This window comes from Eleginops maclovinus, chromosome 2 (assembly GCF_036324505.1).
Source record: "Eleginops maclovinus isolate JMC-PN-2008 ecotype Puerto Natales chromosome 2, JC_Emac_rtc_rv5, whole genome shotgun sequence".
Lineage (NCBI taxonomy): Eukaryota > Metazoa > Chordata > Actinopteri > Perciformes > Eleginopidae > Eleginops > Eleginops maclovinus.
This window is the reverse complement of record NC_086350.1, coordinates 2,882,002-2,898,515: the sequence shown is the minus strand read 5'-3', so window position 1 is coordinate 2,898,515 and position 16,514 is coordinate 2,882,002. Positions and strand designations below refer to the sequence as shown.

Below are 16,514 nucleotides of genomic sequence, written 5' to 3'. Positions count from 1 at the left end.
CTTCAGTAACACTTGCTGCTGAAGTCAGACAGTATCAGTCACACACACCTGCATACCGCCTTCCCAGATCACTGACGCCGTTTTCAACATGCAGTCAGCGCTACCTTAGCCTATCACGTACAATGTGTTGGAGCGCTAGCCAATAGAAGAGCAAGTGTTACATAGTGATGTCATTATGGTCCAGAACTTTAGGATTTTAGCCTTTGCAGACCATTTACCTGCACAGAAACCTATATAGCACACTACAGGAGAGAGAAAACCCCCATAAGCTAAATTAGGGCCTCTTTAAAACATACATATTTATCTATTCATATTTGATCACATTAAAGAGAAGCAGCAAAGAATCAGGATTTAAAAACTGGATCTAGGGAATGTTGCGCTCCTGATTCATTCACTCCAGAACTACCAGGTCACACCCGAAAAAGAATAGCCATCTCATTTGATAAGCAATATAGCGTTATTTTTCATTCAAAAATGGCGAAAATGCTGATTTAGACTCTGGAATGTCCTGCTTTTCCTTTGTTCATATCGAGGAAATGATTGGTAGGTTAATTGATATTGAAAATATTCACCCAGCCCCTTATACGAGAGTAAGAAATGAGACAAATTGAATTATGCTCCAGAGATAAACCTGCCTTTAGGGGCTGTTCTGGCATCCTAATGCTACGGTATATCTTTGTGGCTGCATTCAGAGATAGGTATCGTAGGATCTTTACAGCGTTATTGTAAAACACCTCCTCCTCGTACTTCCTGTCTGCTCATTATCAAAAAGAAAACTACAAAATTCAGAGAAATGTTGACTGTGACTGAAACGTTGGTGTGCGTCCCGATGCTGACCTTAGCTGAGTAAGTATTTAAGGTACACAAAGAATATCCAGAAATACAAAGACAACCTATACTGTAGTACTGTTCAGAATCAACTTTAAACATTCCATTTTACTTTGTTTTCCCAGGCTTTGAAGAAAAAGTTAGAAAGCTTGATTGATTAGGGGACATTTTTAAAAGTCGATCTTTCGAAAAATAGTCAGAAATTTGACCAAAAAAATCAGATTTTTTGGGAAAAAGTGATCATTTTGAAGAAATAGTCAGAAATTCACAAAAGTCAAAATTTGGAGAAAAAAAGGAGATATTTTAGAAAAAAAAATCTGACATTTTTAAAAGTCGACATTTAGAAAAAAATCCCGAAATTTAAAACAAACAGTATTTTTTTCCAAATCAGAAGATGAGGAGTTAGAAAATAGTTGGACATAAAAGTGAAAAAGTGTGTGTTTTGGTGTATTTGGTGCCAACGCTGCAGAACAAGTAGCATATCAAAGTGTGTGGCGGAAGAAGGAGAATGAGCTGAGATAAATAGTCGAATACTTCGCTTCACAGAATAACTACAATGTAAAAACCACCCCTGAGCAGACAGAGGCAGAACGCTCCCAGAGATCAAGACTGAGCGTCCGGACTCAGAGACTGGACGACGCTCTCATGCTTCAGGAACAGCAGGTTAAAGTTAAAGACTGGTGGAGGTCATAAAACTCTCCTGAAAAGCACCTGAAGGCACCATGACGGTTTCTGATAACCCAGAGTACATGACACCGTCCCATGACAGACAAATCCCAGCTTTGATTCGCTCAGACATCCAACGCTTCCCGACGGTCCTTCAGAATGAAATACACCCCCGTATGTGCAAACGCTTCAGCGCCATCACTCACCGAGTGTTCCACCGTCACCTCCATACTAAAAACAGGGTGGAGCGTGCACGGAAAACGGGACAACGTGCACATGAATGCATCGTTCCGCAGATTCACAAAAGTACAAACTACGGCAGAGGATTAGGGCCATAAGTAATAAAGCATTGACATATTTCTGGGTGTTCCCACACAGCCTGGTGTTACAACAGGCCTACAGTATGAGTGAATAACAGGCCCTTTTATTGAGCTGTTTATAAACAAACAAACAACTGCCCCCCCCCCCCCCCCCCCGACTAAAACCAACAGTCAACATTTTACCTATAACGCGGTTTAGTTGAATACTCAATTCTGATTGGTCAATTCAGAACATGTGACACGTTGTAAATCCAGTAGTTACCGTTGCTAAGGAGGATCAAGAAAGAGAAAGCGGTTAAAATACTGCCGTAAAGTTGTTGTTGTTGTTGTCGCAGTTCCAGCCGTTGGTGCGGCGTGGAACAGAGTTTTTTTTCCTTAGCGGAAGAAATACGTTCATTTTTCAGTCAATAAAATCGTTTCAGTTAGTATTGGGAGTCGAGACGTTAGTTTGCTTAGTATCGGGCGGTGTAATGTGCAGCGAGCTGGTCGGGCTCTGTGATCGGCCTCTCGGGTGTTCTTCTCCCCATAATGGCCGCCTCGCTGACCTTCTTCTCAATCCTTACCAAACTCATTTTGGTTGCACATGTTGGTGAATATTGTTTCTTCTTGCAACCAGGTTTATTTTCTTTACATGTAGGTCTCTCTGATCGCGTGTCCTGCAGCCTTTACTCCCTACTTACTAAATGTTTGAACCATCCTGTGTCCGTATTTTTAAAGATATCACAACGAGCGACATGTCCTATAAGGAGTCTGCTCTTTATTCGCTTATCCATCAGATCAGAGATGTTCTAGAATTCACTGAAATGTGAAACACTGGAAGTATACATTTTGGAAATGGGAAGAGGAGGCTCTGTAGAAGCGTCTGCCGTTCACACACAACTCACTGTAAACCATGGTATTGTAAAGTGTTGTGTGATCCAACCTGCCCCCCAAATATGCCCTCCGGTGTGTGTGTGTGTGTGTGTGTGTGTGTGTGTGTGTGTGTGTCCAGTGGAGGTGATTTATAGTGATCCGTGGCGCTCTAAGGTTTCAGCCTGCAGGAGTGTGTAATGGCTCTTAAACCGGCAGACACCCGATCGCCACGGATCATCTGCTGCCTGTCAGACACACACACACACACACACACACACACACACACACACCCCTCTCATTCTCTGCTCATACACAAACATTTCCCTTCCTAAACTCACCGTCCTGTTCACAGCCTCTCTAGCATAAACACACACTTCTCTCAGAAATCTGATATTTTCTGCTGTGTTTCAGCCTCTCGTCCACATGCTCCAGATCTTCTTCTCTGGTATACCATAAGTGTTGACGTAGGTTTTGCAGTCACCTCTGTTGTGAAACGTTTGGCATATGGATGGAATATATCTGTTTTTATTTTGGGAGATATTTAAAAATATCCGGATAAAAAAACATCCATCGACTTTCTGTTTTTAGTCTTGGTGACATAAAAACATTTCAAAAGTATCTAAAAAAACATTTCTAGATGAAGTTTAGACCTCATTTTATTAACTGCTCTGCCAAACACTGCTAGATTCAAGCAAAGGGAATTGAATTTACACAACAAACAGACTTATTCTAACACGTCTGCTAACCAAGCAGGTTTTTGTAAATGCTATAAAGCTGCAGAACGTTGGGACAACTTTACCTTGCATTGTTTTTGTTCTGTGGTTTATATGTGAATCTTTAATTTGGGCAATTTCCCAACTCTGGATAAATAAAGTATGTATCTATCTAGACCTCTCTTTTAGACGCATCGTGCAAAATGAAAACCATTTGTATGAAGCAGCCAATAGCCATTTTCTGTGAGGTGGTTATTGAGCATGCTCACGTTACATCAGAGCTGAAACGATGTATCGTGAAGCTCTAATCGTCGCTCGACGACTGTAGGAGACGATTTGTGAAAGGATAACGGTGTGTTTAAAATCATCTTAAGAGCTTAAACCGCAGACTTAATCTGTAAGAAAATGGACTCCTCTTTTAGATTCATCACGAGAAAATGAAAACCTTTTGCATCAAGCAGAGGAAAGAAACCTGTAGTCTGACATTTTTACAGAAGTAGTTTTCCTTACCTGACTTTGCACGTACTGAGATGTTTTCATTCCACATGCTAACCCCACTAAATCAGAGATGAGTCGATGCATCATGAAGCTTTCAATCTCAACCTCGTTTAAAACTATCACCGTGCATCTGAGAAGACTTTAGAGAAGATAACGTGTTTAAATAAAGCTGGTAACCCTAAAGTGCAGGTCTGATCCGGATGTTTAATCAAAGATGAAAGCATCCAGAGTTTAAACTGTAATCTGATTACTTCAGTCTGATCCTTGTTGTTGGAGCACTCTGAGCTGCAGCTGCTGTATGAACCGTGCTTCACAAATAAAGCTTTGTTGTTGTTATTGTGTCTGCCTGTGGGGGGGGGGGGGGGGGGTGTACCTGACTCGTGGTCCCGCACGCAGTAGTCCGGCGAGTCCTCGAAGTACACCAGGTCGTTCTTGCTGGGTCTCTTGAAGCGTGTGTGTGCGGCGGTGAAGCCGGTGCCGTACTGGTTGACGGCCACCTGCACGGCGCCGCTGTACCTCTTCCTCAGGTGATCCCCGGTGCGTCTGAAGTCGGCCATCGCCAGCCAGCAGGTCCGCACGCTGCAGGACCCGCTGACCCCGTGGCACTTACACTCCAGAGTCATGAAGCGCCGCACCGCCTGCAGAGAGACAGGAAGTGAGTTACTTTGGGTCATGTTGAGATTGACTCTGATATATTTTGGTTAATTTAATTAATGGAAATACTGCAGATTTATTTTTCCTTTTATGATGCACTATGTTTGCTTTATGTCTTGTTTATACACTGAGATGCATTATTGTAAGAGGAACAACAGCAGAACTGTGTACCGACAGCTTAACGCAAATAATCAAAAATGATCCTGATTTTAAACCATTAACGCATTTCCAAACGCTTTATTTTTAATATCAGGTTGTTGTTTGTTTAAGGTCTATACCAATACTTACATTTAAAGTCTTTTATTTCTAAATGATATTAAATTGTCAGTGTTTCTCTAAAAAAAAAGGGTGGAAATGTGTAAACGTGAATCAGCATATAGAAAAGATCTATATTTCTATAAACGTAATAAGTAATAAGTAAGGAAAATATGAAATAAAAAACTAAATTAAAACATTTATATAAACTTAAGATATAAAAAACATTATACTAGTATGTCTCCTAAACATGTCAAGATAGAGCAGAAATGCCCAAAAATAAATAAATACAAATTAAATGAAAATATTTGTATAAAAATCAAAAGATCAAAAATATTTCTTTAAATATAAAAAAATTAGAGTGATGAGCAATAAAAGATCACATTTATTAAAGAATACAAATATTTCTAAACGGATATGAATTTAAAGTAAATAAAATAGATTAAATTTGTTTCTTTAATATAAATTAAAAAAGGTAATCAAATTTAATACATAGAATAAAAGTATTTCAATCAACGCCAAGATATGTTAAATGAACATAGGAAGTTAAAGTAGATAAGTGAAATGAGTAATAAAGCTCTACCTTCCGGCCCGCCCGGTTGTTGTGCAGGTTCATCAGCGCCCGGGCGTCCCTCTGCTTCCTCTCCTTGGCGTCCACGAAGCCCTGGCTGAAGCGCATGGCGTGCTCCACGTGGTCGCTGCAGCCCCCCCAGTCAAAGGAGCCTCTGGAGTCCCGGGACGAGCCCTTCTTGGTGGGGTCGCAGGAGCATGAGTCCAGGTCCCCCTGACTGCAGGACCGGGCCAGAGTGTAGACCACACCGGCCGACGAGATGGCGTACATGAAGGCCACCTCGCGGCTGCCTGAAGGGGTGGGGGACACCGTCAACAAGGAAGCAAATGTGTGAAAAAAAGGTCAGTCTTTGGCCAAGCCTTTTGATTAAACCTTCAGTGTTCAAACATCTAGATTTGAGTTTCCAGTCGATGTTCTAAAAACGGTTTCCATCACAATATGTGAGAAATATTCTAAGACCAACGCTGGGCTCTGTAGTCCATGGAATATGAAAGACTACAATTCCCACGGTGCAAGTATTTGAAGAGAGACGGATATAGATAACCTGTGTGAAAGACCCAGCTCTCAACCATTTACTACTTCAACATTTATCATCCAACTCAAAGAAACACAGTCATCTTTTAATCTGAGTCGTGCCTTTTGTTTTGATTGATTTTGACTGTTGTTGAGGCCTATTTTCTTCCTTGAATATGAGTGGAAACAACTGTATTTAAACCACACAGAACACAGCATCACACGCCAGCATCACACGCCAGAGTAAAACCAAACCCCTGAGAGACAACACGCCGAGACGTCTGTTTTAAAAGCCGTCTGAAGAGACTGATAGACAACAAAGACGAGGGTTCAGTTTGACACAATTTAGTTTGCAGGAAAAAGCTGACTGCATGTTTATCAGAGGAAGAATCCCCCCTTCATTTAAAGGAAGTCACAAATAAACATAACCTGTCACTTAGCTCCATTAACATTATTCTTAGAGGGTTATTAAGACCTTGATTATGACCATGGACTTTGATAGATTGCTATTATCATGGAAAGCACAATATGTATTATGTTCCGGATTATATCCACATTTACATTTTGAGTTAGTTTTTAATTGAAGAACCTCTGACTACATTACACACTTGAGAACGCTTTAATGAATAAAGTGCTTGATAAATGGTTTAAGATCAAGACAAGTCCTAAATATTGTATATGTTTGTGTAACTTATTAGTAACATTAATACAAAAGCTAGATCTGAGTATTGCTCTTTTCTGGTGCCTTTTTTGGTGTACTCACTACACTAAAACAAAAAACTGAGAACTTGGATTTAAATCTTAACTTTAATTATCTTATAACAAACTTCAGCTCTGACGTTTTTACCTGAATTTGCGATCTTAGCATTAAAAATAAGGTTTCAGTTTCAGGTATTAGTATCAGTACTAGTATCTCTCTCTCACACACACACACACACACACACACACACACACACACACACACACACACACACACACACACACACACACACACACACACACACACACACACACACACACACACACACACACCCCTACCTTAGTTGAGCGTGCCTAACAAAGTTAATGAGGAAAACGCTGAGAGAACACGAGGGGGGTGTGGGGGTGTGGGGTGGGGGGGCACCTGTGTAATTGTTTGAAATTAGCCGGCTGACTTTGACAGTAAGGGGCTTCTGACGGGGCCCCGGTGTCCCGGGATAATGCTGTGTGACGGGGCCGGGGCCCGCCAGGGAGGTCCGAATACCACACGGCTGATTAGAGGCCCCCGACATGAAACGGACTAAGTCGAAGAATCCGCCCGGCGGGTTAAACCCCGGGGCATGGGAGAGGAACATCGGGTGGGCCCCGGGGTCCCGATGATCCTCCACCAGCAATAAAAAAAAGATTAGGACTTGTTAGGACGCGTCCTGCAGGAGACACGGGCTCCAGCTGCACGGAGACGCCTTTAATATGACAGCTTCTGTGCAGAGCTCACGTCTGTCACTGCTCAGCGCTCCATAATCATTTATAACCCCTGCCTGAGAGGAGAGCGGGGACACGCTCATTTTACAATGAACCCCAAACAACTGACTGGGACTCTGAGAAGTTCCATAAATCGTCTGAGGATGAAAAGGACTCGGGGCCCGACGTGGATCCTGAAAGTATTGGGATTAATTAAGTCAAAATTCCTACAAATTCTGGAATCATCTCTAAATCTGTTAACGAAAAATCCACGTTTAGAAAAATACAAATATTTCTATAAATGTAAAAACTTGTGCGATAAAAAATAAAAAAGTATGAAATGATTTAAGTAGTTCATTATTATAGAACACATGAAATAAGAGTAAAAATGTCACAGGAAAAAAGATTCTATGAAAATTATTCTGTGAACATACAAAGTAAAAATGTGCAAAAATATCAAATAAAAGAACAGAAATATTTTTAAAATATGAAAAGTTAGATGAAAAGGACTCAGGGTCCGGCGTGGATCTTGAAAGCAGTGGGATTACTTTTTTATTTGAAAGAAGTCAAAATTCCTACAAATTCTGGAATGATCTATCAGTGGCAGACGTTTTTTAAAGAGGGCTTTTTGGGGTTTTCCCTTTACTGTAGTGTGATTTTAGTGCATGTAAATGGTCTACAAAGGCTAAAATCCCTGTGTTTCTCTCCCACACACTCCCTCCCCCTGCCTGAAATCCCTCCATTGGACTCCTTCGTTTACTTCCGGATCATAGTGACATCATTTTGTAACACTCGCGTTTCTCTTGGCTAGCGCTCCATCACATTGTACGTGATAGGCTAAGGGGACGGGACATCTCTAAGCGGTTGACCAATCACAACAGAGCCGGCCAGCTAACCAATCAGAGCAGACTGGGCTCTGGTTTCAGACAGAGGGTAAAAAGAGAGTAAAACAAATACAAATGTCAGCTTTCTTGTATTAGTCAAGAAACCACTGATACTGAAACATTCAATTGAATAAAGCTGCAACTAATTATTGACATTAAAGCAAAAAAAACATGATTGGACGGATTGTTCCCCAAATGTTATCTTTAGGATGTCAGAAAATAGTCAAAAGTTACCATAAAAGTTTCCCAAAGTCAAAACTCAAATCTTCAGATTGCTTTTATACAACCAAACTCCAAAGATATTAAATAGAAATAACCAAAACACTTCCAAAGACCTGGAACCTGCAAGTGTCTTCGAGATATTCATCCACTGTTTTATAGGATACATTACTTTTTTGCACATAGACTTTTCTTTTCATCTCTATATCTACACTCTAGAAGTCCTAATCTGACTACCACTCAGATCAGAGGAGCATCATAGCGCCCTGCAGGAGAGCAGACTGTCAGCTGTGATGAATGTCAAATTGTAAAGTGAGACGATGTGTGGAATGCGATCTAACCTCTGTAAAAAAAAAAAAATCGGTGAGGAGCGATCAGCTTCCCAGAGAGTCTCGGTGTCGCAGTTAATCAACACTTTGAAAACCCACAGGTAGTTGGGATTTGTCAGCGTTCAGGTAAAGCAACATGTTAGCCGCTGTGAACGGAGCAGGGCTACAGGCGTCGTCCTGCAGCACACAATGACCGGGAAAAACAAGGGCGCCTGAAGGCATCATGGAGAGGATACTTCATGCACACACGACAGGGGGGAGCAATATGGGCTAACATGAAGGAGATAAATCAGCTCATGACAGCTTACAGATGTCCCGCCCCTTAGCCTATCACGATCTAGCCGATAGTGGTATATAGTGATGTCACTATGTTCCTGTAGTAAACAAAGGAGTCAAATGGAGGTGTTTCAGGCAGGGGGGGGGGGGGGGGGGGTGGAGAGAAAGTCCCTTTAGAGGTAACATTTAGCATTTGTAGACCATTTACATGCACTAAAACCTATAGAGCACACTACAGGACAGGGAAAACCTTGATCATATTAACTAACACACTTGTGTCATCCAGCGAAAATAAGCCCTAATTTATGTGTTGACATATTTATTAACCTTTCAAAACCCTAAACATATTAGTTTGCAGTTGTTCCCTGTGGCTCTAAACCTTCCTTTAACCTTCCTGTTGTCCACGGGTTGAATCTGACCCGCTGCTAAATGTTTTAACAGAGGAATGTGTTTATTTCATGTGATTGACACCAAATCAACTTGGAAGGTTCCGTGCTTTGTTTAATTCATCTGTCGTTTATTTAGTTTGACTTTTTTTACTCGAAAATAAGGTATCATTTTATAGAAAGTAGGTATTTCGCCCCAAAACTTCCCAAAACTATCTGCATGGATGTGTTGGAGGGAAGTCTGCGGAGAAGCTGTAATAATAATAAAGAATGATTCACTCACTGTGCAGCAGCAGGCGTCCGAACAGGCTGTGCTCTCTGGCCGTGGTGTTGCAGTTCCAGCGGTGGTTGCGGAACTGGTGCTGGCACTCGGAGATCCAGTCCTTCATCCCGGCGCCGATGGCCTGCATCACTCGGGGGTTCTGCCGGCACAGCTGCCGCTGCTTGTTCACCAGCCCGGGGATGTTGTCGCACATCACCTGGGAGCCCAGGGTGCCCATGTACCTGCGGAGAGGAGGACAAACACACACACGCACACACACACCTGTGAACATCTGGGGGAAACCATTCATCAAGGGAGGGAAAGGTGTCGGATGGGAGGTGTGAAAACGAACCAGCTTTGCTCCAGTTATGCATGTGAAGAAGGCATTGCACACACACATTTAAAAGGAAATGACAGCTCATCTTTTTCACATAACACTGAGGGCAGAAATGTGCTGCTATGTTCCTACGTTAACCTGGCATGCATGTGTGCAATCTAAGTACCTCACTTTTCACAACTAAATACTAATAAAAAAGACAAGAACCAAAAAAGAAAGGCCATGTCAGACCCAGGTTTTCAGCAAAACAGCTGTGTATATGACTGCACATCCAGGTAGCTGCAGTACACGTGCTCTGTAGGGAGTAACACTTCTGCAGGAATATGAGAACAAGATAATGAAATGTCAACGTGAAAATGAGTCTTCACGGGAAAGGTGTGCCGAAATCTCTCCTAACAAGTCCACACTCTCATGTACCTGCAGAACAAGGTGAGGAAAGTCGAGGGATTACCCTCAATGAAGTGAGCAAGAGAAGAGAAGTGAATTCAAATAAATGATCTGTGAGACTCTCAGGATCACAGGCTGTGAGAAGCTTGGACTTTGGAAAGAGATCCTTTGAGAACAGGCGAAAGACAGCAAATAAAGAGGAATTAAATCATATCAAATGACTTCATCCTGGAAGGAAATCTGTCCGAATAGTTAAGTATTTAAAAAAATACCGTCTTGGAAGCCCTGGAGAGAATTTGTAACCAGATCTCCTCCTAATTTCTAATTAACAAAAGAGAAAAAGTCTTTGTGAAACTGTTTAAGAGGCAATAAAGACATGAATATGGATATTAAAAATAATCAAACAGTATTCTTTGACTGCCGACAGATTCATTGTATAATGTCCAATCCTTTTGGAGGCTATTTTGCGCGTTGCGTAAAAACGTGTTAATGAGAGAGGCATGCACTCAGCGCACGGGCTAATGCAATCACATTTAAATAAAGAAGCAGAAGAAGAAATGCAGAGGCTACTCACCACCAGGACGCATCGACCTCGGCCGTCAGCCAGCAGATTGCTACAGATAAATAAAAACATATTCCACTTGGCAATAAGTTCATAGTCACCACACTTTAGGGATCTGGACGGAGCATTTCCACGGATAAAAGAAAATTTCAAACTCGGATTAAAAATATGTCATCACAGGAGAGTTGTTGGGTGGAGGTTTGTGAGTAAAAAGTTGCGCCATGGCCTCCTCTGGCTCCCGGTGGCACAGCGCTTCTGAGGGGGGAGAAGTTCAGAGCGAGAGTCTTAATAGTCCAGCGAATATTTTCTGAGGGAGCTGATGATGATGATGATGGTGATGTGCTATCAGGTTTAAATTGCTTTGCACAGGGGGTGGGCAGAGTCTCAGGAATGAGGTGAAGAAACGAGATGTCTGAGAGTATCTGTTCAGGCGGGTTTGACAGCAGACAGGCTTTGGCCCGCGTCCAGACCCGAGCTCCGAGACGCGGTGCGCGCTGATGGGCTCTCCACTCAAACTGCACCGACGCGTTCAGGGAGGGGGAGGAGGAGGGGAGATCCTCCAGCACACTCAGCCAATGTCAGTCACAAGAAAAGAAAGCGAACAAACCAGATGGACACCGTTTCAGGAGTCAGACTGGAGCTGGTTATAGAAATTGGCTTGAGTTTTGTCCTCAACGGTAACTTTTACGCAGTTTATTTCATGGGGACACTTTAACGCACAACTCTAAGATTTTTGAGAGGCATTTATTTAGTCATATAATGAGTGATTACAAATCAAACTTAACTAATTATCAACTTCCCGCTTCCTGCTATATGTGGTCATTCAATTAGTCACTGTTACGCTCAGTAAGGCCTTAAAAGTCGGGTATAGGCTACCTAAAAAAAACAATTGCTTGCATGTTGTTCAGGACTTCGTGTGCAGAGTTGTTCCATTCATTAAGGATGTTATCACTAATTATACACCAAAATAGACTCACAATGAACTCCCAGCTTCTTAAATACAATTGGTGCCCATTAAATGGTCTTATTTCTCATATTTTCGGTAACTTTTCTGCTCATTAAGGCCTAAAAGCTCGGATTTACTTACAGACATTTACTTGCCTATTTTTTTCAGGACTTGTTGGGGACAATAGTGGCATTTCTGTGGAGTTTTTGTAGTAAAATGATGCATCAAACTAAACTCACAATGAACTTCCTGCAGTCTTAAACCATATGGGCCCTTGTTTGTCTTTTTTGTCGTTAAATGTTTGGTAACTTTTCTGCTCATTAATGCCTAAAATTACAAATTGAGTCACATACACTTACCTATGTTAGGACTTCTTGGGTAACGTTTGCGCCATTTATTCAGTGATATTATGAATAATTAGACTATTAACTACGCTCATAATGGATTTCCTGTGAGCTAAATCCAAAGCATGGGCATTTGTTTATCTTCCTTATAGATGTAGTATTTGTTTTGCTTATTAAGGCAACATGTCGGTTTTACTGAATGACACTTACCTACTTTTTTCCAGGAAGTGCCATTTATTAAGTTATATGAATTATTAAACATCTGAGAACTTGCTGCTTCCTAAATACACTGTGTGCCCATTCATTTATCTCATCTATTATACAATTGTCTTCTTATAAAACCTAAAACATCGGATTTACTTTAAGACAACCCATTGCCAAAACCAACTTACGCACAGGTGCCAAATACTTCTGATCCCCAAAGCATGACGCAGTTGTTATTTTACAGCCTTATACAAACCGTCCCTCTGTCCGACTAATAACTCAGGAATGATGGTTAGAAAAAGGATAGAGGAATATTACGCGCCGGTTCTCCCAAAGCAGCACCTTAAGGTGACGTGTCCATTTCGATTGGATGAGCTCCTTCAGCCTGTTTGAAGTCTCCGCACCACTGTCACCCAGCATTTCCTGCACCTTTGATCTGGAGACCCTGAACACATGAGATTAATGGGCAAATTGGGGGGTTTTTTCCCCCCATCATCCCCGAGGTAGAAAAGCCATAAAACAACAAGGAGATTTAGCTCTCCGCTCCTCTCAGTCCATTGAACACGACTTCATGTTGCAGCAGCTGTAATAAGTAATGGAAATCCAATTTAATCGGAGTAATTTGTTCACTGCTTTACCAAATCGCATTAAGGCTGCTCACTGTATTCACCTGCATGGAACAGGAAGGGAGAGTAAAAAAAATCATCCATTTAAAGTCAGTTTATGGACTGAAGGCCATAATTGTATGTGAAAATGCTAAAGTGTGAAGTCAAGTGAGCTAAACCTTCAAAACAAACCTTAATCGTCCATTATCTGGACTCCAAAACGTTTACACAACCGAGTCTGACCCTCCTGGGTGGCGCCGTTAATGATTCGGGGTTGGCCAATATGGTTTTAGCGACGTCAAAGCAATTAGATTTAAAAAGCAGGATCAAAAATGAAGTTTTAGTTCAACATTTTTGGGAAATGCGATTATTAGATTTCTATCTGACAGTTAGATAAGCTCACTGTCACTCTCATGGTTGTTGGTTCAGGAGTCTGCTGGATTCGGGAAGCAGTTAGCTTAGCATAAAGACTGGAAGCAGGGGAAAACTGCTAGCATGGCTGTCTCTTATTGAAGAACTGCATCTCCTTTCACCTAAACTTAAATACTTTATCCTCTCCTGAAATAACAAATTGTCATTTTACATTTCTGATTTTAGAAAATAATGAGCTTTACTAGTGTTCAATGGGACATTTTCAGAAAACTGGTCTCCAGTCTGTCCTGACAGCTTGACTTATTGCAGCTCCAGGTCCATTATTCGTCACAGAGACATGAAGTTGATATACATCTCCTTATTTCACTCTGAAATTAAAGGATATCCACATACATACCAACATCTGAAAGTTGTATTGTAAGACAGTATCAAACTGTTTAAGTTAACTAGAAGGGATGTTAGACAGTGCAGCTCTGATAAACGTTTCCAGAAGTGAGAAATGAGTGTGTTTACCTTATGAAATGGATCCCCTACAACTTTGGTTTATGAGAACTCACAGACAATCTTGAGGAGCTGGCGGAGGGCAGGGAGGAGAAGAAAGCTGGGTTTAATTGTCCAAAAACCAGCTCCTGTCGTCTTTCCCTATCGACTATTCCTTGACCTCTGTGTGAAACGTCACAGTGTTGAGGAATAATGGATAGGGGAATTCAAAAGGACTTGTTTCCTAAGCTAAAGGAGGTTATAAAGGAAGCTCCTTCCCTATCAGCTAGAGTACTTGAACAGCTCTTATCATGGCTGCCACTTGGGGACTTTCGGGTCCATCTTATCTTATAAACCCAACAAACTAAGAACCCACAACGAATAACAACCTTTATTGAAGATGTTATAATAACTAAAAGTCCAGGAAATGATCACCTAACTTTTGAACTGCTTCATGATCTAGAAAATGATCACGATTCACAATGAAAAAACAAATTCAATGAGGCTTTTACCTGTAATCAGTCAACTAAATTCAGATTTTAATCTGTTCAATTTGAAGTTATTGTGTCTCAAAAGAATCTTTCATTTGAACATAAAGAACTAAAAGGACAGACGAGACAGAGAAAGTAGAACACATGAAAGCAACAGCACAAATAAAACACCATGTCTCGTCAAACACTTTGCATCGGAGTCAAAGACCAACAGTAAATAAAACTCTCCCTGGTGTCTATCACGCGCTCCTGCAGAGCAGCTGCAGGGACAGCCTCCCTACTGCGGCTCTGCAGAGCAGGACGTACGCTCCGAGCGCGCTCAGTGCCACTCCGAACAGGAAACGCTTCCTCCTGGTGCCCTGGTGAGGAAGCTGAGAGAAAGGTTCAGCTTCCCCCATCTGAGGAAGAGGAGGAGAGATTTGCATGAATCATGAGAAACACAACCAAAATGCAGATTTCCCTGTAAAATGTTAAAGTGATGCCAGGAAACAATCTCTCTGTTGGTCAGAAAGGGTTTACTGAGTCCAGAAATATGGAGATGGGGTCAGATGTCTGGTCAGACGGCAGAGACAGCTTACGGAGAATAAATAGGGGATGGATGTCCGGTGGGTCTGCCGGGGGACGAGTGGCAGGCAGCAGGCTGACACTGAGACTGAGATTTCTGATCCTTTCTTTTACTCTCCTTGAGAGGAAGTAAAGAAACCGGAGCTCTGGATTTATGTGTTGTTTGAGGTGCAATATATGACTCATCAGCTTTAAGACATGAAGACACTATTATTTTCCACTTCACTCCAATGCAGGATTTTCACCTGAATGTGGGCGGGGCTTAATTTGGGCCGGACGTGAAGTTAGCGGCTCATGCTACATTTTTAGAGACCACTCCTTCATAATGTACGTGGGAAATATCAGCTCCAGTTGTATTTTTCCAGGAATCACATTTTTTTTTTTAGAGAGGGGACGTCTGGTCCGATTTCACCACCACAGCGTGACTCAAACCTGAGTCACCAACATTTCCTGTGTGAAGTCCTCCAGGATTCAGATTCTCAGCGAAGTCACGGCGCAATAATGCTGTCTATAAACTCAAGAGTTTCACCGAACACTCTTCCAGTAAATAGGACTTGAGAGTTTGTGGTTTGGCAATGAACTCAGATTTTCTATAACCTCCTGGATTCTGACATCACTAGAGAGCGTATTCTTGGTGTGAATGACAACAAGACCCCTTTTCCCACGGGACATGAAGGCAGCATGTATTTAAAGACAATACACACAAAACGTTTTCTACATGGGGGGCTCGGTATCAAAAGCCTGGTCCATATTGGATACGACTAGAAGTATATGATGTGTAAAATCACCCGTGTTTGATGTGTTGTCGTCTCCAAACGTAGCAGCTAAAGCTAACGTAGCATCGTCTCCGGCACAGAACAGGGACATCAACTGATAATTTACATTGAAGACACTGCTTAAATACATATATACACCAATGTGCTGTACACACACACTTGCTCCCTTGATCTTTCTCTCTCTCGACCCTCACACACTCACCACTTGCTTCCTCACTTATAGACGTGGACACTAGATGGCAGTAACGAGCATCTCCCCATTACTGCTTCTGGTTTCATGTTTTTAAACCCGTTTGTCTTAAAGAACAATTACCAATAAGCTTGTGTAGTGAGAGCTCTAGCAAATGAAGTGAATCAAGTGTGTGTGTGTGTGTGTGTGTGTGTGTTTTCAGGAGACAAGGTGAGATGTGTGTTTATCCCGGGCTGTGGTCCAAATGGATTCCATTGGCCATCAGATTCTTGTCTGGCACAAGAGGATCCCCCATACCTGAACTACAACTAATACACACACACACCCCTCTATCTGCTGCTAACCCGCCTCCTCTGCTCCCTCCGTACCTCCACCTCTCTCTGTTTCTCCCCTCTTAAACTCCCTCACCTCACCAACCTGCATCCTCTCTCTCTCTCTCTCCCCCCCCCTAAACACCCCCGCCTCATCGTCTGTGTGCTGACAGCTCGATGTCACAGCGGTGCTGACTTATGGGCTGTGAGGATTCTGCCCTGTCAGGAACGACTCTCTCCTTTTGGAATACAAATGCAAACACACACTTACACACACTC

The 16,514-nt window shown here is 42.1% G+C and overlaps 2 protein-coding genes across 2 annotated transcripts in view; both read right to left on the bottom strand.

The window, feature by feature from the left end:
* The window catches only part of wnt2 (wingless-type MMTV integration site family member 2), a 13,440-nt gene extending 2,186 nt beyond the window's left edge, over positions 1–11,254 (bottom strand). The window contains exons 1-4 of the mRNA XM_063876809.1: positions 10,965–11,254; positions 9,688–9,908; positions 5,370–5,647; positions 4,251–4,515 (exon numbers count right to left, since the gene is read on the bottom strand). Of these exons, the coding sequence (XP_063732879.1) occupies positions 4,251–4,515; positions 5,370–5,647; positions 9,688–9,908; positions 10,965–11,047 (847 nt within the window). The 5' untranslated portion in view covers positions 11,048–11,254. The remainder of the gene's footprint in view (positions 1–4,250; positions 4,516–5,369; positions 5,648–9,687; positions 9,909–10,964) is intronic.
* A 3,025-nt stretch (positions 11,255–14,279) lies between these two features.
* The window catches only part of asz1 (ankyrin repeat, SAM and basic leucine zipper domain containing 1), a 30,303-nt gene continuing 28,068 nt past the window's right edge, over positions 14,280–16,514 (bottom strand). Inside the window, exon 13 of the mRNA XM_063876795.1 lies at positions 14,280–14,792. Within this exon, the coding sequence (XP_063732865.1) occupies positions 14,634–14,792 (159 nt within the window). The 3' untranslated portion in view covers positions 14,280–14,633. The remainder of the gene's footprint in view (positions 14,793–16,514) is intronic.